The sequence below is a fragment of the Ovis aries genome, chromosome 6, assembly GCF_016772045.2.
Source record: "Ovis aries strain OAR_USU_Benz2616 breed Rambouillet chromosome 6, ARS-UI_Ramb_v3.0, whole genome shotgun sequence".
Classification (NCBI taxonomy): domain Eukaryota; kingdom Metazoa; phylum Chordata; class Mammalia; order Artiodactyla; family Bovidae; genus Ovis; species Ovis aries.
The window spans coordinates 59,539,633-59,557,821 of NC_056059.1; the positions used below are offsets into that span (position 1 = coordinate 59,539,633).

General features: G+C 34.3%; 1 protein-coding gene and 1 non-coding gene across 5 annotated transcripts in view; one reads left to right on the forward strand and one right to left on the reverse strand.

The window, feature by feature from the left end:
* UBE2K (ubiquitin conjugating enzyme E2 K) overlaps positions 1-18,189 on the forward strand; it is a 74,830-nt gene that overhangs the window by 32,940 nt on the left and 23,701 nt on the right. For 3 of the 4 annotated variants that reach the window (XM_015096445.4, XM_012180482.5, XM_060416984.1), the window contains 2 exons: positions 8,522-8,615; positions 13,048-13,106. The exons of the other annotated variant lie outside the window; for it this stretch is intronic. Coding sequence is in view for 1 of the 3 variants with exons in the window: in XM_012180482.5 (XP_012035872.3) it covers positions 8,522-8,615; positions 13,048-13,106 (153 nt within the window). In the remaining 2 variants the exon portion in view is untranslated. The remainder of the gene's footprint in view (positions 1-8,521; positions 8,616-13,047; positions 13,107-18,189) is intronic. 4 annotated transcript variants of the gene reach the window in all.
* On the reverse strand, positions 17,125-17,247 carry LOC114115461 (U6atac minor spliceosomal RNA). Its single transcript, XR_003589801.1, has one exon. It is a non-coding gene; the product is annotated as a U6atac minor spliceosomal RNA (small nuclear RNA).

Sequence of the window (18,189 nt, forward strand, 5' to 3'; positions counted from 1 at the left end):
TTCTTTCTTTGGTGCCAGTGATAACAGATGATCCTGAATTTTCCTCTTGCTCACCATATCATCAGCACAGATCACTCTGAATTTTCAGCTGTCTACTTGACATTTTGGATTTTTGTAGACATCTTTTTTCAACATGTTTAAAATGGAATTTTTTATTTTCTCTTTTCCTCTCTTCTTTTATTTTCTCTTCTCTCTTTCCCTTTTTAATTTTCTCTCTGACCCCTCAATTTCATGTTTCCTCATCTTAGTTGTTTTACCATCCACTCAGTGGAAAATCAAAACCATAAGAGCGATCCTTGTTTCCTTCCTTAAGATCATACACTTGCAGTATGTAATAGCTAAATACTATATATTTTATCTCCTGCCTCTCTTAATTCAGCTACTTCTCTTCATCTCAGTGAACTTTCTAATAATTCTCACTGGATTCCTAACCTTTTTCTGTGTATCTGCTTTAATCTTTCTCCAGGCATTTCCCTCCCAATACAGACAAGTTGTTTTAAAAGACTCAAACCTGTTTGTCATGCCACAAACATATTTTTCTCACTGTTCTTCATGACCCTGCATAATCTGGCTATTGCCTACTTTTCCTTCCTCATTTCTGCTCTTTTTTTCCCCTTACCTTTTTATTCTGTGTATTTTAGTCACATTGGTGGCTTTTCAGTTCCTAAACATGCCAAGTCCTTCTTTGCCTCTGTTTTCTTTCTACAGGATGAACTTTCTGCCTGAAATGCTATCATTGGCCTTACCTAAGTTAATCTTTAATGATAGTTTCCTCAGGGAATCTTCTTCATGACTCTTTTAGTATCCTACACTTCTTTTAAAAATTATATAATTTATTTTTTGACTGTGGATTGTGAAAATTGATAAACATCTTTTACTGTTGTGATTATATTAAAAAAATTAAATTGCTGTTTAATACCTTAGAATGAAAATTTGTTTATGGCTTTAGGTTATGTTAGAGAACATTGCTGTTGATGCTTTTACCACCAGTACCTATTTGCTTTGCAGATAGTGGGTACTCAGTAAATATTCATGAAACTAGTAGGTTCAGAACCTTAATTATTCTGCATCTAGATTGTGTCAAGTGTGATGACAGCAGTCCAGAAAGTAAAATTTTAATGGCACGCTGTTGTTGTAATTGGAGAGGCTACTACTTCCTGGTTCTCTGGAGCTGCACTGTCCAATACTGCACCCACTAGCTATGTGTGACAATTTCTCCTTCAAATTAAAAAAAAAACTACTCTTTTGAATAATTCAGTGATTTTTAGTATATTCACAGGGTTGTGCAACTATTACCAGTATCTAATTCCAGAACATTCTCATCACCCCCAAAAGAATTGTTACCCATTAATAGGTTCTTCTCATTTCCCCGTCCTTCCCCAGAAACCAGTATTTTACTTCCTGTTTCTGTCAATCTGCCTGTCACCTGTGGCTTTGGAACACTTGAAGTGTGGCCGTTCCAAATCAAAATGTTTTGTAATTGTAAATTAGACGCTGGATCTTGAAGACTTAGTAGTATAAAATGTGAAATGTCTCCGAAATTTTAATGACATGTTAAAATGATAATTTTTAATATGTTGGAAGAAAATATTAAAGTTAATTTCTCCTGTTTACTTTTACTCTTGTTAATGTGATTACTACAAAATTTAAAAATGGTTTATGGAACACTCTCATACCATACATAAAAAGAAACTCAAAATGGCTTAAAGACTTAAATATAAGACACAATACTATAAAACTAGAAGAGAACATAGGTAAAACATTCTTTGACATAAATCATATCAGTGTTTTCTTAGGTCAGTCTCCCAAAGGCAAAAGAAATAAGAGCAAGAATAAACAAGTGGGAACTGATCAAATTTATAAGGTTACATAGCAAAGAAAACCATAAAGAAAGCAAAAAAACCACCTATGGATTACGAGGAAATATTTGCAAATGATGGAGCTGACAAGGGCTTAATTTCCAAAATATACAAACAGCTCACTAACAACAACAACAACAAAAACCCAATTTTGAAAAATGGATAGAAAACCTAAAGTAGCCATTTCTCTAAAGAAAACATACAGATTACCAGTGGGCACATGGAATGGTCAGCATTGTTAATTATTAAGAGAAATACGAACCAAAACTACACTGAAGTATAACCTCACACCAGTTAGAACTGGCCATCATTTAAAAATCTACAAATTATAAATTTGTAGGAGAGGGTGTGGAGAAAAAGGAACCCTCCCTTATATGACTAGTGCGAATGTGAATTGATGCAGCCACAATGGACAACAGTATGGAGGTTCCTTAAAAAATTGAAAATGGAGATGCCATATGATCTAGTGATTCCATTCCTGGGCATGTATCCAGACAGAACTATCGTACAAAAAGATCCATGCACTCCAGTGTTTGTAACAGCACTGTTGGGTTGGCCAGAAATTTGATTCGGTTTTGTGTAAGACGGCTTTAGTAGTGCTTGTCTTTAGTTTGAAACATTTTAGATTGTATTGTGACAGTTGTCATATCAGTGTGCATTTAAAAAAAATCAAAATTGGTGAATTTTTGTGTAGCCATTTTAATATTGAAGATGGAAGAAAAAAGTAACATTTTCAATATATTGTGCTTTATTATTTCAAGAAAGGTAAAAATGAAACTGAAAGAAAAAAAGATTTGTTCAGTGTATGGAGACGGTGCTGTGACTAATCAAATGTGTCAAAAGTGGCTTGTGAAGATTCTGGCTGGAGATTTCTTGCTGGCCAATGCTCAGTGGTCAGGTAGAGCAGTTGAAGTTGATAGCAATCAAATCAAGGTATTAATTGAGAATAACCAACATTATGCCAGGCTGGAGATAGCCAGTATATTCAAAATACCCAAATCAAGCATTAAAAATCATTAGCAACAGCTTGGTTATGGTATTAATCACTTTGGTTTGGGGTATAGCATGAGTTAGGCAAAAAAAAATTTCTTGACCATATTTCCACGTGCAGTTTTCTACTTGTGAGGAAAACATTCCGTTTTTGAAACAAATTGTGATGGGTAGTGAAAAGGGGATACAGTACAATAATGTGAAGCATAAATAGATTGTGGGGCAGGTGAAATGAACCACCACCAACCACATTAAAGGCCAGTCTTCATCCAAAGGTGATGTATATGGTAGGATTGGAAAGGGAGTCTTCTGTTATGAGCTCCTTCTGGAAAACCAAATGATTAATTCCAACATGTACGTCTCCCATTGAGACCAACTGAAACCAGCACCCCACAGAAGTGTCTGAAATTAGTTAACAGAAAATGCATAATCTTTCATCAGACTAACTTAAGACTGTCCGTTTCTTTGTTGACCAGGCAAAGACTGTTACAGCTTGGCTGGAAAGTTCTGATTCAGCTGTTATTTTCACCAGACCTTTCACCTTCAGATCTCCATTTATTTTGGTCTTTACAAAATTCTCTTAATAAATGTTACAGTTCCCTGAGACTGTAAAAAGCACCTGGAAGTTTTTGTTCAAAAAGATAAAAAGTTTTGGGAAGATGGTATTATGAAGGTGCCTGAAAAATGGCGGAAGGTAGTGAAACAAAATGGTGAATGCGTTGTTCAGTAAAGTTCTTGGTGAAGATGAAAAATGTCTTTTATTTTTACTTAAAAACTGAAGGAACTTTTTAGCCAACCCAGTATTTACAGTTGGCAAGACCTGGAAGTGCCCTTGATGTCCATCAACAGATGAATGGATAAAAGAGATGTGAGATACATATATGTGTACATACACACACGTGATGGAATACTACTCAGCCATTAAAAGAAACAGTGCCATTTGCAGCAACATGGATAGGCCTAGAGATAATCATATTAAATGAAGTCAGAGAAATATCATTTGATACCACTTACAGGTGGGACCTAAAAAAAAAAAAAGTTAAAAATACTGAATTCCCTAGTGGTCAAGTGGTTAGGACTCTATGCTTTCTTTGAGGAGACCCAAGTTCAGTCCCTGATTGGGAAACTAAGATCCCACAACATGCATGGCGTGGCCAGAAAAAAAAAGCAAATGAACTTATTTACAAAATAAAAACAGACTTACAGACATAGTGTACAAACTTACAGTTATCAAAATTGGGGGTGGATAAATTGGGAGTTTGGGATTAGTAGATACAAGTTGCTGCATATAAAAAGATAAAACAAAGTCCTACCATTTAGCACAGGTAATAACTATGTTAAATATCCTGTAATAAGCCACAATGGGACAGAGTATGAAAAAGAATATATATGTATAGCTGGATGATTTTGCTGTATACCAGAAGCTAGCACAACATTGTAAATCAACTATATACCTCAATTTAAAAAATACAGTCACTTAAAAAAACTGGAAAAACCACATTTGTGGTTTATGTTCTATTTCTGTTGGACAGCCCTGGTCTAGAATTTGTTTTTTGTAAGTACCGCTAATGCATCCCCATGGCCTCAATTTCCCATTTTTCTTAGTTTCTTAGTTTTTCTAGTCTCTCAGTTCTCATATCAGCCCTGCTTTGGAAATATGACATGTCCTAAGCTTCAGGTTTTTAATTGCTTAGAAGGTAGAAATCTTTTTTCTTGAGCCCTGGAACAGTAGGGAAAACATAAGTTATTTATATTAAATTATGAGGAAATAATGGCAACTGTTAAATCTTTTAAGCCTCATTTCCAACAAATATGGAAGCATTGAATTTTACATTTATTTACATGATAGTAATAAGCAGTGTTCCTGAATTTGGTAATTGTGATTTGTCTAGGGAACAAACTAACTTTTTAAAATAGCATATGAGAATTATCGGTAACTTCAGGGGTCATTTAGAATTATATTTGCTTATCTGAAATTTGGATTTAAATTGTATTTTAGAAAACTTTCCTCGGAATAAATAGAAGAGAGGCTAATGTGATAAATTATCCCTTTAAAGTACAGTTTCAAAGTTTTCTGCTCCAGCATCATCATCAAAAGTCAACATATTGCAGTGTTAAATGACTACTGTACATTTAAGCATTTACTGTTTTGCTGGCATTATTAGTACTGTATTCATTAAATTCCCCCATGACTGTATATGGTAGGTCCTATTATGATCTGCAGTTGACTGAGGATGAAACTGAGGTACAGAGTGGTTATTTAACTTGCTCAGAGTCAGGTAGCTAATGAGTTTTAAACAGGTTAAGCAAAAGTAGCTTTATACTTTGTGCTTTTGTGATAAAGTATTTCGGTTTTTAGTTTTTCACAGGAGAGTGTAAGCTCCAAGTGCGCAAGAGCTTGGTTTTGTTACTTAGTTGTTTCACTGACATTTAAGATACAATATGTAGTCGATCCCAGGAAGTATGTGAAAGAATTTTGTGATTTTGATGATGTCAGTTCGTCAAGAGACTTGGTTTTGAGAATCTACCAGAATTCCTTTAAATTCTGCACTGTTGCTTATTGTCAGTAATGTTCATTCATATATCAGATTAACTTCAGTATTATGTACTGTTTTGCATACTTCATGCATGTTATATCAATAAAATAGTTTATTTAAAAATTGTTTATTAGGAGCTGTGGCTTCTCTTCATCTCTTTTCCTTCTATGTGTTGGAAATGTATTGGAGCCACAAGGAAATGTCAGAAAAATCAAGACGACTAGAGGCTCCACTGTATGTTTAGATGAGTTAGGAGAAGAAGGTATAGTAAAGCACCTTCCAGCTGTTCTCAGAAAAAATGTATAATGATAGCAGCATTCTTTAAGGTTTTATCCAAAAGCCTCAGCCTCTCTGGTGGTTTTGGTCATTAAAATTTAGAAACATGTAATTTTATTTTTAGAAATTACAGTTTCCATTCTTAGTCTGAAAACAGGCCTGTGAAATAAATTTTATAATACAGGGCTTGAAATCAAAGGTTTTTGTAATTAATATTTTTAGGGGAAGGGTATGTGTGCTACTTCTATCCAGGAAATTTTCATTTAATTCTGAAGTGTATTCTCATTTTATAATAAAATTGAGAGTTAAATGGTAAGTGACTTACCTGAATTAGCATCATAAGTAACTGGCAGAACTGGAAATTAACTCCTTTCTGTCTGAATCCAAAAGCTATGATTTTTAAAAATATTGTCTGTCATTTTGCTATTTTCTTTCTCCCATATAGTTCTCAGTCTTAAAGTGGGATTTTAAGTTAGTTTGTGTGGGCAGTGGTCTTGGAGTTTTGGATTGTGAAATACTGGATGTTTGCATTAGAGTATGAATGTAATAAAGAATAATTGGCATGATATAAAAATTAAGCTGTGAAAAATCTTCATCTTTAACTTTCCAGAAAAACCGACTCTAGAACAGAATACTTCTTTATAATGGGATTCATTATGGTGATGTATTTTCTTAAGCTTTTGTAGTAAATTTTTATACACAAAGTTTTCTTTCCCTGGAGTGAAAAAAATAAGACCCATTTTTCTCTGAGTTGTAATTTGGGTGGTAGTGAGGACAGAAATAAGGACAGAGCTATGACAATTAATAATTCTTTAGCATTTTACTGATGAGACAATTGGGGCAATTTGCAGGGCAACTTTTCTAATTTGTTACTGCTTTCTGCCCTCCCCTGAACTTTGGTGTAATAGTGTCCTTTAGTATCCTGCGGTTTTAAGGTTACTTACTTCTTTGGGGGAAGCAGATATTGTGGGGTGCTATAGAGAACTTTGAAAGCATTCATGATTTGCAAGATCCATTTACTCTTTTGTTTTCCTTAGAAGTCTTAGGGGAGAAAAATAGATTCTGTAAGTTACACTTTTGGCTTCGTAAATTGGTTAGTGAACATCTAATAGCGCTGATTTTCATTTTAACATTCTTCATTCCTGTGCTTACTCAACAAAGTATTTTACCATTACTAAAGCTGTACATTTCATCCTCTTCTGCAGATATTAAAGATGATAATGATTTTTTTTTTTAGGGCATAGGAAGAAGTTCCCTATTATGCATATTTATAATTAAATCTAATTTGGGGGTAAAATTATCTTCAGAAAAATATGAAATACTTTAATCTCAAATGCAGAAATGGTTGTGAATCTAATTTTAGTTAAAATGCATAAACTAAGATTTTTAATCCTATATTCTTATTAAAAAATAAGATAAAAGTCACATAAAATCTTTAAAATTTGGGTTTTAAAGTTATATTTTTTCTGTACTTAACATTCGATACTAAATTGTTTAGAAAAAGTTAAGGACTTTAAAATAATCTTACATTTTTCCATCTAGTAAGCAAGATTAAGAGGTATGTTCAAAAGCAAAAATTTTCTTTTGAAATCTTATGGGGCTCTCTTTTGTAAGAGTACATGTGTCACTTAGGTATAAAGTGTAAAGTACAAAGTAAGTTGTTGTTTAGTTGCTAAGTTGTACCTGACTCTTAGCGACCCCAGGGATTGTAGCCCGTCAGGCTCCTCTGTCCATGAGATTTCCCAGGCAAGAATACTGGAGTGGGTTGCTGTCCTTCTCCAGGGACTCTTCCCGACCCAGGGACTGAACTTGAGTCTCCTGCTTGGCAGGTGGATTTTTTACCATATGGGAAGCCCCACAAAATAATTAAATGTAGATAAATATTTAAATCCTAACCAAAAAATGAAAACAAAACCTGTATTTTGAGGAATTAAGGTTTTAAAAATTGAGGAAAGGGGAGGATTGTTGTGTTAGGTGAATAGACCAGTCAGACACTAGTGAAGGTTACAAAATCTAAGTAGAGAGCCCATTTGCAAGCAAGTACATGTGACCACTGAAGTGAATCCCACTGGAGGGTTTTCTGAATCACAATCATTATTCTCTCTGAGAATGGATTGTTAAAGATCATTGAGAGATTGAAGTGATAAGATTGATACGACAGTACTTTGAGAAATGTACAAAATATAGTAGATGTAGATAAATATAATACAAAAATCTGTTTTGAAAAGTAAGTAATTGCCATTGAAGTAAACTAAGCAAAAAAACAGATTGAGGAAGGCATTGGAAGATTCTAGTGGGCATTTAGGCTTCAGGAAATTGTTTGGAAAGGGATTAACTAGACATGGCTTTCATCATCCTGCTTGATGGTGTAATATTTTCAGTTAACCTATGCATCTAGAAATTTAAATGAGCGTGTATAGCCTAAATGACTTATAATGACCCTGACTTTTCTGTTTATCTCTAACCCATGTAGCCCAGGGTATCAGATGGCAGTGTTCGTCTATAGATGAATAGAATTATCACTTTGGATCTAATACACATGAATTTGGCAGGTATAAAATAGGTGTTAGCTAGTTTTCTCTAAACATTCCTATAATAAAGTCAACAGGACATTGTACTATTATTCAAAATGGCGTAATGTCGTTAAAAACATTGAAGTTAAATTTTGTTAGTGTTTCTGTTTTAAGTATTCTTCAGATTGGCTCATTACAGTCTTGAAAATTACAGAATATTATTTTTACTAGAGTAGATAAGCTTGAAAGAACGGGTTTCAAAAAATTTTTATAGGTAATACTTTAATAAAAATAGGTTTTTTTCCTTGCTGATATAACTAACATTTATTTTCTGTTTATTTTTAAGACGAGCAAAAATCAAATTAAAGTAGATCTTGTAGATGAGAATTTTACAGAATTAAGAGGAGAAATAGCAGGACCTCCAGACACACCATATGAAGGCAAGTACTTTTTTCTGTATCAAAATATTGTGCGTATTAGAACTTATCTGAAACACTAAATCAGAATAATCTTAAGCATTTATAAGCTACGTGGAAGGTAACTTCATTTGGCTTAAGGATATATACAGCAGTTTTTAAATAATAAATTTAGATACTTACCTAGACTGATTTTTCTTACTGAATTTTAGCTAACTTTTTTCTTTTCCCAAAACAGATTTAGTAGAGCTTAGCTACAGGTAATATTATGTTAGAATTTAACAGTGTAAAATTAAATTTACAACTAGCATGTTAAACATTTAACTTACACGAACTCTCAGTTACCCTTCATATGGTATTTGTAACAAACTTTGTCTTAAATTTCTGACTTACGTTTATTTTTTAAAGCAAAGTTCCTCTTCCCTGTTTGTCATTTAGCGTGTAATTCACTCATATGTCTTTATACAGGCTGTATTCCAAATATTTAATTTTCTTTATTCGGGAAAGCTTTAAGTGATCATTTCAAGGCATATAGAAAAGAAAGGAGGCAGCTTTCCTGAACTCTGTTGACATACTAAGTCTTTATACTTTAGACCATGGAATTGGGGTGGTAAGATATAGAAAGAAGCTTTGTAAGCTTTTTATTTAGGCAGATCTTCAGTAGTGAATATTATTATATATTTGAGTTTATATGGTATAGCCAAGATTCTTGCATATAATAGGCATTCACATGCTTGATAGAAGTCATGTAATATTGTTTGTAGTAGCATTTATTGGGTTCTTATTTTGAGGTTTATGTGTCTTTTCTCATTCAGTCCTTAAAACATATCTTACGAGGTAAGTACGGTTATCACTGTTTCACAGATGAAGAAACTTAAGCTCAAGAAAGTTAAGTAACTGTTTAAGTCATCTAAGCTGCACAGCTGGGATTTGAGTCTCTAATAGCCTTTGACTCTAAAGCCTTTTTTTCTAGTCTCTTTCTGCTCTTGAAAACAGGATTGATTGATTGTTGGAAGTGGCAATGATGTCTCTTTTGAATGTAGTGGTTCTATAATTCTGTAATGAACAATAACTTAAAGTTTTTCAGAAGAATTAAGTGTCCTAGACTATTTTTCTGTTTTCATTTGAATTTTTAAAGGCCCTAAAATATCCTTAGCACATTCTACCAAATCTGAAATGATAAAATTTTATTTTTTGTTTTATAGTTCATATGAGCCATTTCTAGACTTACTTAATTTTTTATAGTACCTCCTATATACCAGGCCTCATCTGGATTCTTTCATGAATGACTATTCTTGAAGTCCTTTTGATAGTTGTTAGTTGGAGAAGAGATCTTGAGTTATCTTGCAAAAATCAAGTTCGTCCTTAGTAGCATATGTTATTTATGATATACTAGCTTCTTCTGAAGGCATACGTTATAAATATTCTTGAGTTAGTTTTTTTTTAGGTTGTTTAGATGTGTTTTTAAAAGATAGTAGGGCATTATCACACTGCAGCTCTTCCAGTAAATTGATATTTATAAACAAGAGAGCTCCTGAACTAGACAAAGAGTTTGTTCCCTTCTTAGCAACTCTTAATAGAGGTACATGAAGTTTTTAAAAATTGGACAATACATACTTACTTGCAGGATGATTAAGTTATAACTATACCACATTCATTAGTTAGAAACAAGCTTGATCATTTTTAAGTGCTTATTTCTTCTGCTGCTGCCACTGAGACATTAATGTTTTATAACTTTAGTTTTAATATGCTTCTTGGATATGTATTTGAAATAGATTAATTTAAATTGTATTCTCATAAAACTATTGAAGAGAAGTTCATTTTGTTTAAGAAAAGCATCATTTGAGGGCATTAGCTTAGATACTTTTTTTTGCAACATGAATGGAATAAAATATTTTGATAATGTGTATCTCAGGGCTCTTGATAAGTTTTGAGGGTTTTTGTTTTTTTTTTAATCTCAATAGCTAAGGCAAAAGTTTACATGGGAATGTTAAATTGTTAATAGCCATCATTAAGAAATCAGGCAGCTATTTTATATAGTGTAGAAAGTAATCAGATTGAGTTAAAATGACCATGTTATTGTATATGTTACCTCAATTTTCTTCTTTTGCCTTAATGGCTCAGTGGCAAAGGAACAATTCAGTTCTTGAGCCTTTCTCCCTAAGAGCTGTTTTAAATTTACGGAGTCATTCTTGATGTTTAAAAAAAAAAAATCTCACTGCTACCCCAGCTTCCCTTTGGACTAAGTTAAATTTAAAGATTATAGATGTTTAATATTAAAAGCTGTTGTTCAAGAAGTAAATATTTTATAGTGAAAGCTGTTATGATAGTAATATAGTTATTGAATATTATAAAGCCTTCTTAGTTGCGTTGTTCTGATACATATCAAATAATGTTGCGGTTAATGCTGTATTGATTATATATTGAAGTTGTCAAATAATGCAAGACAGAGCATACTAACAGCATATGGAGTAGAAATAGGATTTGGGGGACTCTAGGGTCCGGAAAATCCCACAGACAGAGGAGCCTGGTGGGCTGCAGTCCATGGGGTCGCTAAGAGTCGGACACAACTGAGCGACTTCACTTTCACTTCTCACTTTCATGGCATTGGAGAAGGAAATGGCAACCCACTCCAGTGTTCTTGCCTGGAGAATCCCAGGGACGGGGGAGCCTGGTGGGCTGCCGTCTATGGGGTCGCACAGAGTCGGACACGACTGAAGCGGCTTAGCAGCCGCAGCAGGGTCCAGCATTATTTCTGTAGTATTTCAGGGCTCTCATACTGCTCCTAAGAGATTGTTTTGGACATTCAAGAAGGAAGAACCTTATATGAAAGGTTATAGAGACAGTAATTTGAAATTTAATGGAAAAAAGTAAAGTTCATAGGAGGAAAAAAGAAGACTGTACATATTACTCAGGCCAAATTTATTATACCTACATTTGAAGCTAACATTTATAACTCTGAACATAAAGTTATCTCTGTATACACAAAAATTTCCTGAGATCCTCTTCTCTTGGCTCTTTTTCTTTTGTTTCGTTTTGGCTTCTTTACTTCCTATTTCACTGCTGTCACGTGCTCTGTGCTTCAGGCATCTAGTTCTACTTGTATACCAGTCAGTCTGAGAGTCTATTAAAAAGAATAAGCAAGAAAAGAAGAATTGGAACCAAAAAGGAGCGAAGAAAGTGGTACCAAGTGAATTACTCTTTTCATTCTCAGATCCGCATTCATTTATTCCTAACAGTGAAAGAAGTGAAGGATATACTGAGGATTGAGTGTATAGAATTTTGAAATCAATAGTGTTCCTAGTTCACAGTTACTATTTGTATTTTGTTACTTTTTATTATGGAAAATTTCAGATACATACAGAAGGCAAATAGTATAATGAAACTTCCATGTACTCATCAGCCAGCGTTAATAACTATCAGTTCATGGCCAGTCTTTGATCTAATTTGCTTGATTATTTTGAAGCAAATTCAAGACGTAGTTTTATATATAACTATTTCACTGGCACAGTTTTGTTTGTTGTATTTTGGAATGGTAAATACTCTATGTTAATGGAACATAAAATTTTAGAATTAGAAGTTATTTTAGAGTTTGGACTCAAATCCAGTCTGAAGTCCAGTGCAAGACTCCCCCACTTCAGAGTTTCCTGAGGGGTAGTTATCCTCGCTTTTAATATCTTAGTATGGAAAGCTAGATAAACTTTTTTAAACAAATACCCTGTTAGCTGCTAGTTGCTCAAGATAACTTCATACCAGTATGTTGCCTACTGTGTATATATTACTGGTTAGAACAATCTTTTTGTAAAGTTTTGCATTTTATATACCTATTTAGAGGAAGAGAGTAGATTTTTGTCTTTGTGCCTACCTCTTGTCTTATTGTTGAATTTTGATTTTTAAATTTTAACAAGAAGTATTGGCATTTTATGTCCCAAATAAAAGTTTGGGACAGTTTCACATTTGAGAGAACCAGCTCAATATAGATTTTTTCAGTTTATGGCATAATCTGTGTATCTTTATTCTCTGTACCTTCTGTGCCTTTATACTTCCCTATCTTCTTTCCTTTTTTCTTTCCATTTTTTTGTCTTATTTAGCAGCTTTTATCAGTGTGGACTAAAGGAAGCAAAAGCAGATAGAACCTGTACTCCGTAATAGTTCCAGTGAAGTCTTTGGCGTTGGATTGTCTATAGATTTAATGTATTCATCCATCTCTAGTCTGATTATTCACTGATAAGCTAATATCAGTTGTATAAAATGGGTATTCTGTATGCTTTAAGTGACTTTTAAATTAAAAACTAGTAATATTTTGTCTGTTTCCTTTTTGGGTTTCAAATTTAAAGTGAATCTGTTGTAATTGAATATAAAATAGTATATGTTTTGAAAAGTTCTATCACTGTATTTGGCTTCACATATTTGAGGCAAGCGACATTCTTAACTTTCTGTTTTCCCCATTTTTTAGGAGGAAGATATCAACTAGAGATTAAAATACCAGAAACATATCCATTTAATCCCCCTAAGGTATTGTAAGCCCATTTTTATGCATGAACTATATTTCTTGGTTCATTTAATTAATACATACTTTAGTATTTATTAAAATTACAGATTTTGTGTGTGTGTGTGTTTGCTTTGTAAGTTTGGTGTGGACAAGGTTTCAGGTAATGGCAAACAGTTTGCTTCTGGAATTAGAATGAAAAGCAAGCTTACTTAGAGGCAGCTAGTAATGTATTTAGACAGGAACAAGATCTATATCTGACAGTGGCTTAAATTCTAGATCTGGAAAAACTTGCAGTGTCCCAAATTTAGAGAATCGTAAACATTTTTATTTGCCTCAAAGAAATATGTGTGTGTGTGTGTGTATTTTTTTAAGGGAATAGTGTATTCTGGATTTATTCAGCATTTATTTGAATGCTTTGTGCCAGTATAGCAGTAAATAAAGCTTTTACTGTCCTTGCTGTCATAGAGCTCATGTTCTAGTGGGATGAAAAAAATGAACAAATCACTGCAATAGTGATAAATGTTAAAGAGGAAACAGAATAACCTAGGATTGTGTATAACAAGTGGAACTAGCCTAAACTTACATTTTGACTGAACTGCTTCCTTTCCGTCTTTCCTTTTATTGTCCTCACCATTTTAGTTTAGGCTTTCAGCCTTGTTACTTCCTCTGTTTTGCCTGTTACTTAATCCCCATTTCATTTTTGCCACTCCTGTTCATTCTTTGTAGTGCTGTACTGTAAATCTTCCTAAAGTGAGTTTTTGATCATGTTTCGTTTCTTCTCTTTCCTTGTTAATAGTCTAAACTCCTTATAGCGTTGGGCATTTAAAATCTCCTATAACGTGCCTCTGTGGTCTTTTCCACTTTGACCCACAAAATCGGTTTCATTTTCCAACCTAGATTATTTGCTGTTTGTATAATGCTTATTCTTTCACACTTTCCTGTCATTTTCACTTGAATCATTATCCCTGTCATTGACAATGCTGGTTTTCTTTTGAGGTCTGGGTAAAGTATTACTTTCTCCATTAAGCTGTGCCTGTCAAAACGTTTCTCCCTTTACTCTCAATAGCATTTTATATAACTTATATAGGACTAACACAGTTATAGTATGAATTAATGTATTGTATTATTTGGGGATATATATCTTTTACTAGCTTTTGTGTTCCTGAGGTCAAAGACCATGTCTTTTTTTAGTTTTTACTTTTTTAATTTTTACTTTATTTTACTTTACAATACTGTATTGGTTTTGCCATACATTAACATGAATCCACCACGGGTGTACATGCGTTCCCAAACATGAACCCCCCTCCCACCTCCCTCCCCATAACATCTCTCTGGGTCATCACCGTGCACCAGCCCCAAGCATGCTGTATCCTGCATCGGACATAGACTGGCGATTCGATTCTTGCATGATAGTATACCTGTTACAATGCCATTCTCCCAAATCATCCCACCCTCTCCCTCTCCCTCTGAGTCCAAAAGTCCGTTATACCCATCTGTGTCTTTTTTGCTGTCTTGCATACAGGGTCATCATTGCCATCTTTCTAAATTCCATATATATGTGTTAGTATACTGTATTGGTGTTTTTCTTTCTGGCTTACTTCACTCTGTATAATCGGCTCCAGTTTCATCCATCTCATCAGAACTGATTCAAATGAATTCTTTTCAACGGCTGAGTAATACTCCATTGTGTATATGTACCACAGCTTTCTTATCCATTCATCTGCTGATGGACATCTAGGTTGTTTCCATGTCCTGGCTATTATAAACAGTGCTGCAATGAACATTGGGGTACATGTGTATGCCCAGCAGTGGGATTGCTGGGTCATAAGGTAGTTCTATTTGCAATTTTTAAGGACTCTCCACACTGTTCTCCATAGTGGCTGTACTAGTTTGCATTCCCACCAACAGTGTAGGAGGGTTCCTTTCTCCACACCCTCTCCAGCATTTATTGCTTGCAGATTTTTGGATCGCAGCCATTCTGACTGGTGTGAAGTGGTACCTCATTGTGGTTTTGATTTGCATTTCTCTAATAATGAGTGATGTTGAGCATCTTTTCATGTGTTTGTTAGCCATCCGTATGTCTTCTTTGGAGAAATGTCTATTTAGTTCTTTGGCCCATTTTTTGATTGGGTTGTTCATTTTTCTGGAATTGAGCTGCATAAGTTGCTTGTATATTTTTGAGATTAGTTGTTTGTCAGTTGCTTCATTTGCTATTATTTTCTCCCATTCAGAAGGCTGTCTTTTCACCTTGCTTATATTTTCCTTTGTTGTGCAGAAGCTTTTAATTTTAGTTAGATCCCATTTGTTTATTTTTGCTTTTATTTCCAGAATTCTGGGAGGTGGATCATAGAGGATCCTGCTGTGATTTATGTTGGAGAGTGTTTTGCCTATGTTCTCCTCCAGGAGTTTTATAGTTTCTGGAAAAGACCATGTCTTAATACACCTTTGTGTTTTCTCTGATTCCTAAAAGTACAGTGTCCCTTGAGCATATATTAGTCTTTCCAGAATTCATTCACTCAACCTACTGGTTGAGTGTTTAATAATAGACAGGGTAAAAAAAAAAAAAAGAATAGACAGGGTAATGGAAGTTCCAGGGTAAAGTGTTACCTACCATTGTGAGGTGCCTGATTCTCTGTTATTTATGTTCATCTATTTTCTGATAAACCTGATTGATTTTTTAGATTGTGGTAAGTAAACATAAAACTTGCTACCTTAACCAATTGTACATGCACAGTTTAGTGGCATTAAGCAGATTCCGTTTGTTTTGCATCTATCACTACCATCCATCTTCAGAACCTTTTTTCATCTACTAAATAACAACTCCCTGTTTCCTCATGCTGGTAACCAGTTATACTTTATGAATTTTGGTCTATTCTAGGTACCTCATTTAAGTGGAATCACTCAGTTTGTATTCTTTTATACCTGGTTTATTTCACTTAATGTCTTTAAGGCTCATCTATGTAATAATTTGTATTGGAACTTCTTTCTTTTTTAAGTCTTAATAGTATTCCATAAACACTGCATTTTATTTATCCATTGATGGGCATTTTGGTTGTTACTACCTTTCAAGCCTGGTTGATTTTTTTCCCCCCTGCTGTTATAAAGTAGTTTGTATTTGCTGTAGAAATTTGAATGGTGATGTATTTCTTTAAAAAGAACATCTTTTCAGTATGACCACTTAGAGGTGACCACTATTAAACTTTCATTTTATATCTGTGACATAATATTCATCCTCATCTTAGTTACCCTCTAACTAGGTAATCTTGATTGTCAATATTATCATTAAAATAAAATAAGTAGTATTCTCTTTAGTTTATATTAATTGTAGAATACTATAAATTTAAGAAAAGATTTTTAAATGTTTTGAGATAAGGATGACCTCCAAGCCTAAACAATTTTTCTAATGGAAATGAGGGAAGAAAGAAAAGATCTCAAGAGAGACTGCTTTCAAACACTGTATTTTTACTATTAAGTTAAAAAAGAAAAACACCCACTATATTTTTACTATTAAGATGTCACTTGCATTGTGCTAAGAATTTTATATGCCTTCCTAAGATAGTCTTAATGAATGAGGGAACTGAGGGTTAGAGGTCCAGTAGAAACTTGATTTGTAAGGCCCACCGTGCTCTACTTCCTTGACCCTAATGAGAAAGGGGTAAGGGCCGAATCTCTGAAACAGTGAATGTGGACCTGCCAAGAACAAGAATAATCACCCACAGTTCAGATCTTACAGCATTTGACAGACTTTGATCTTAGGCAAGTTGTCTACGGTGTTTCTTCATTTGTAAAATCCTTTCGAAGGAGTAGTCCATTTAAAAAATTGTATCTGAATTATGCTGTGAAACTTTTTTTTCACATTTTTAATATTTCTCAAATCAGGGTATATCTTTTAGTGGATGAGATAATTTAATTGGCCCAGTTTTTTTCTTTCTCATGGTATATAAAATAATGGTGTATTGAGTAGTTGATGGTACCTGTGGTTCAGTAAAATACAGTACTTAGAACAGCATGCTGTAAATATTAGCGAGCATTATTTTTTACCGAAAAACATGATTAGATGCAGTGAGGTAGGTGGCAGTGCCTTAACCATATGCATGTTGTCAGGCTCTAGAGTCTCTTCTGTCTTTATCAAGGGGAGTGCTAACCTTTCCTTTCATACAACACATAGCAATTCTAGATATTTACTCAAGAGAAATGAAAATGTGTCCATACAACAACTTGTACACAGGTGTTCATACCAGCACTAGTTCGTATCTGCCAAAAAGTGGAAGCTCTCTAAATGTCCGTCAACTTAATGGAAAAATTAAATGTGGTGTATTTACCACTTCTGTTTATAATGATGAATGTGCTGATATGTTCTATAAAATAGATGAACTTTGAAAACATCATCCTAAATGAAAAAGCCAGGCATAAAAAGCCACGCATTGTATAATGTCGTTTGCATGAACATTAGAAGAGGAAAATCGTAGAGAAAAGTAATTTGTTGGTTGCTTATGGCTGGAGGAGTATGAAGGAATGGGGAGTGACTCCTGGTGGTTACATAATTCTTTCTGAGGTGTTGAAATGGTCAAAAATTATATTTTGGTGGCGGTTGTACAACTCTGAATATACTTACCACCAAGAAGTTGTGCGTTTTAAATGAGGATGGATTATTGTCTCAATAAAAGTGTTTATTTCCCTCTGTTTTCATTCAGTTGCTAAGTCGTGTCTGACTCTTTGCAACCCCGTGGACTGCAGCATGCCAGGCTTCCCTGTCCTTCACTATCTCCTAGAGTTTGGAGTTTGCTCAAATTCAGGTCAATTGAGTTGATGATGCCCTCCAACCATCTCATCCTCTGCTGTCCTCTTCTCCTGCCCTCAATCTTCCTGAGTGTCAGGGTCTTTTCCATGAGTCAGTTCTTTGCATCAGGTGGCCAAATATTGGAGCTTCAGCTTCAGCATCAGTCCTGATGCATATTCAGTGTTGGGTTTCCTTTAGGATTAGCGGGTTTGTTCTCCGTGCTGTCCAGGGGACTCTGAAGAGTCTTCTCCAGCACCACAATTCAAAAACATTGATTCTTTAGCACTCAGCCTTTTTTATGGTCCAACTCTCACATCCGTGCATGA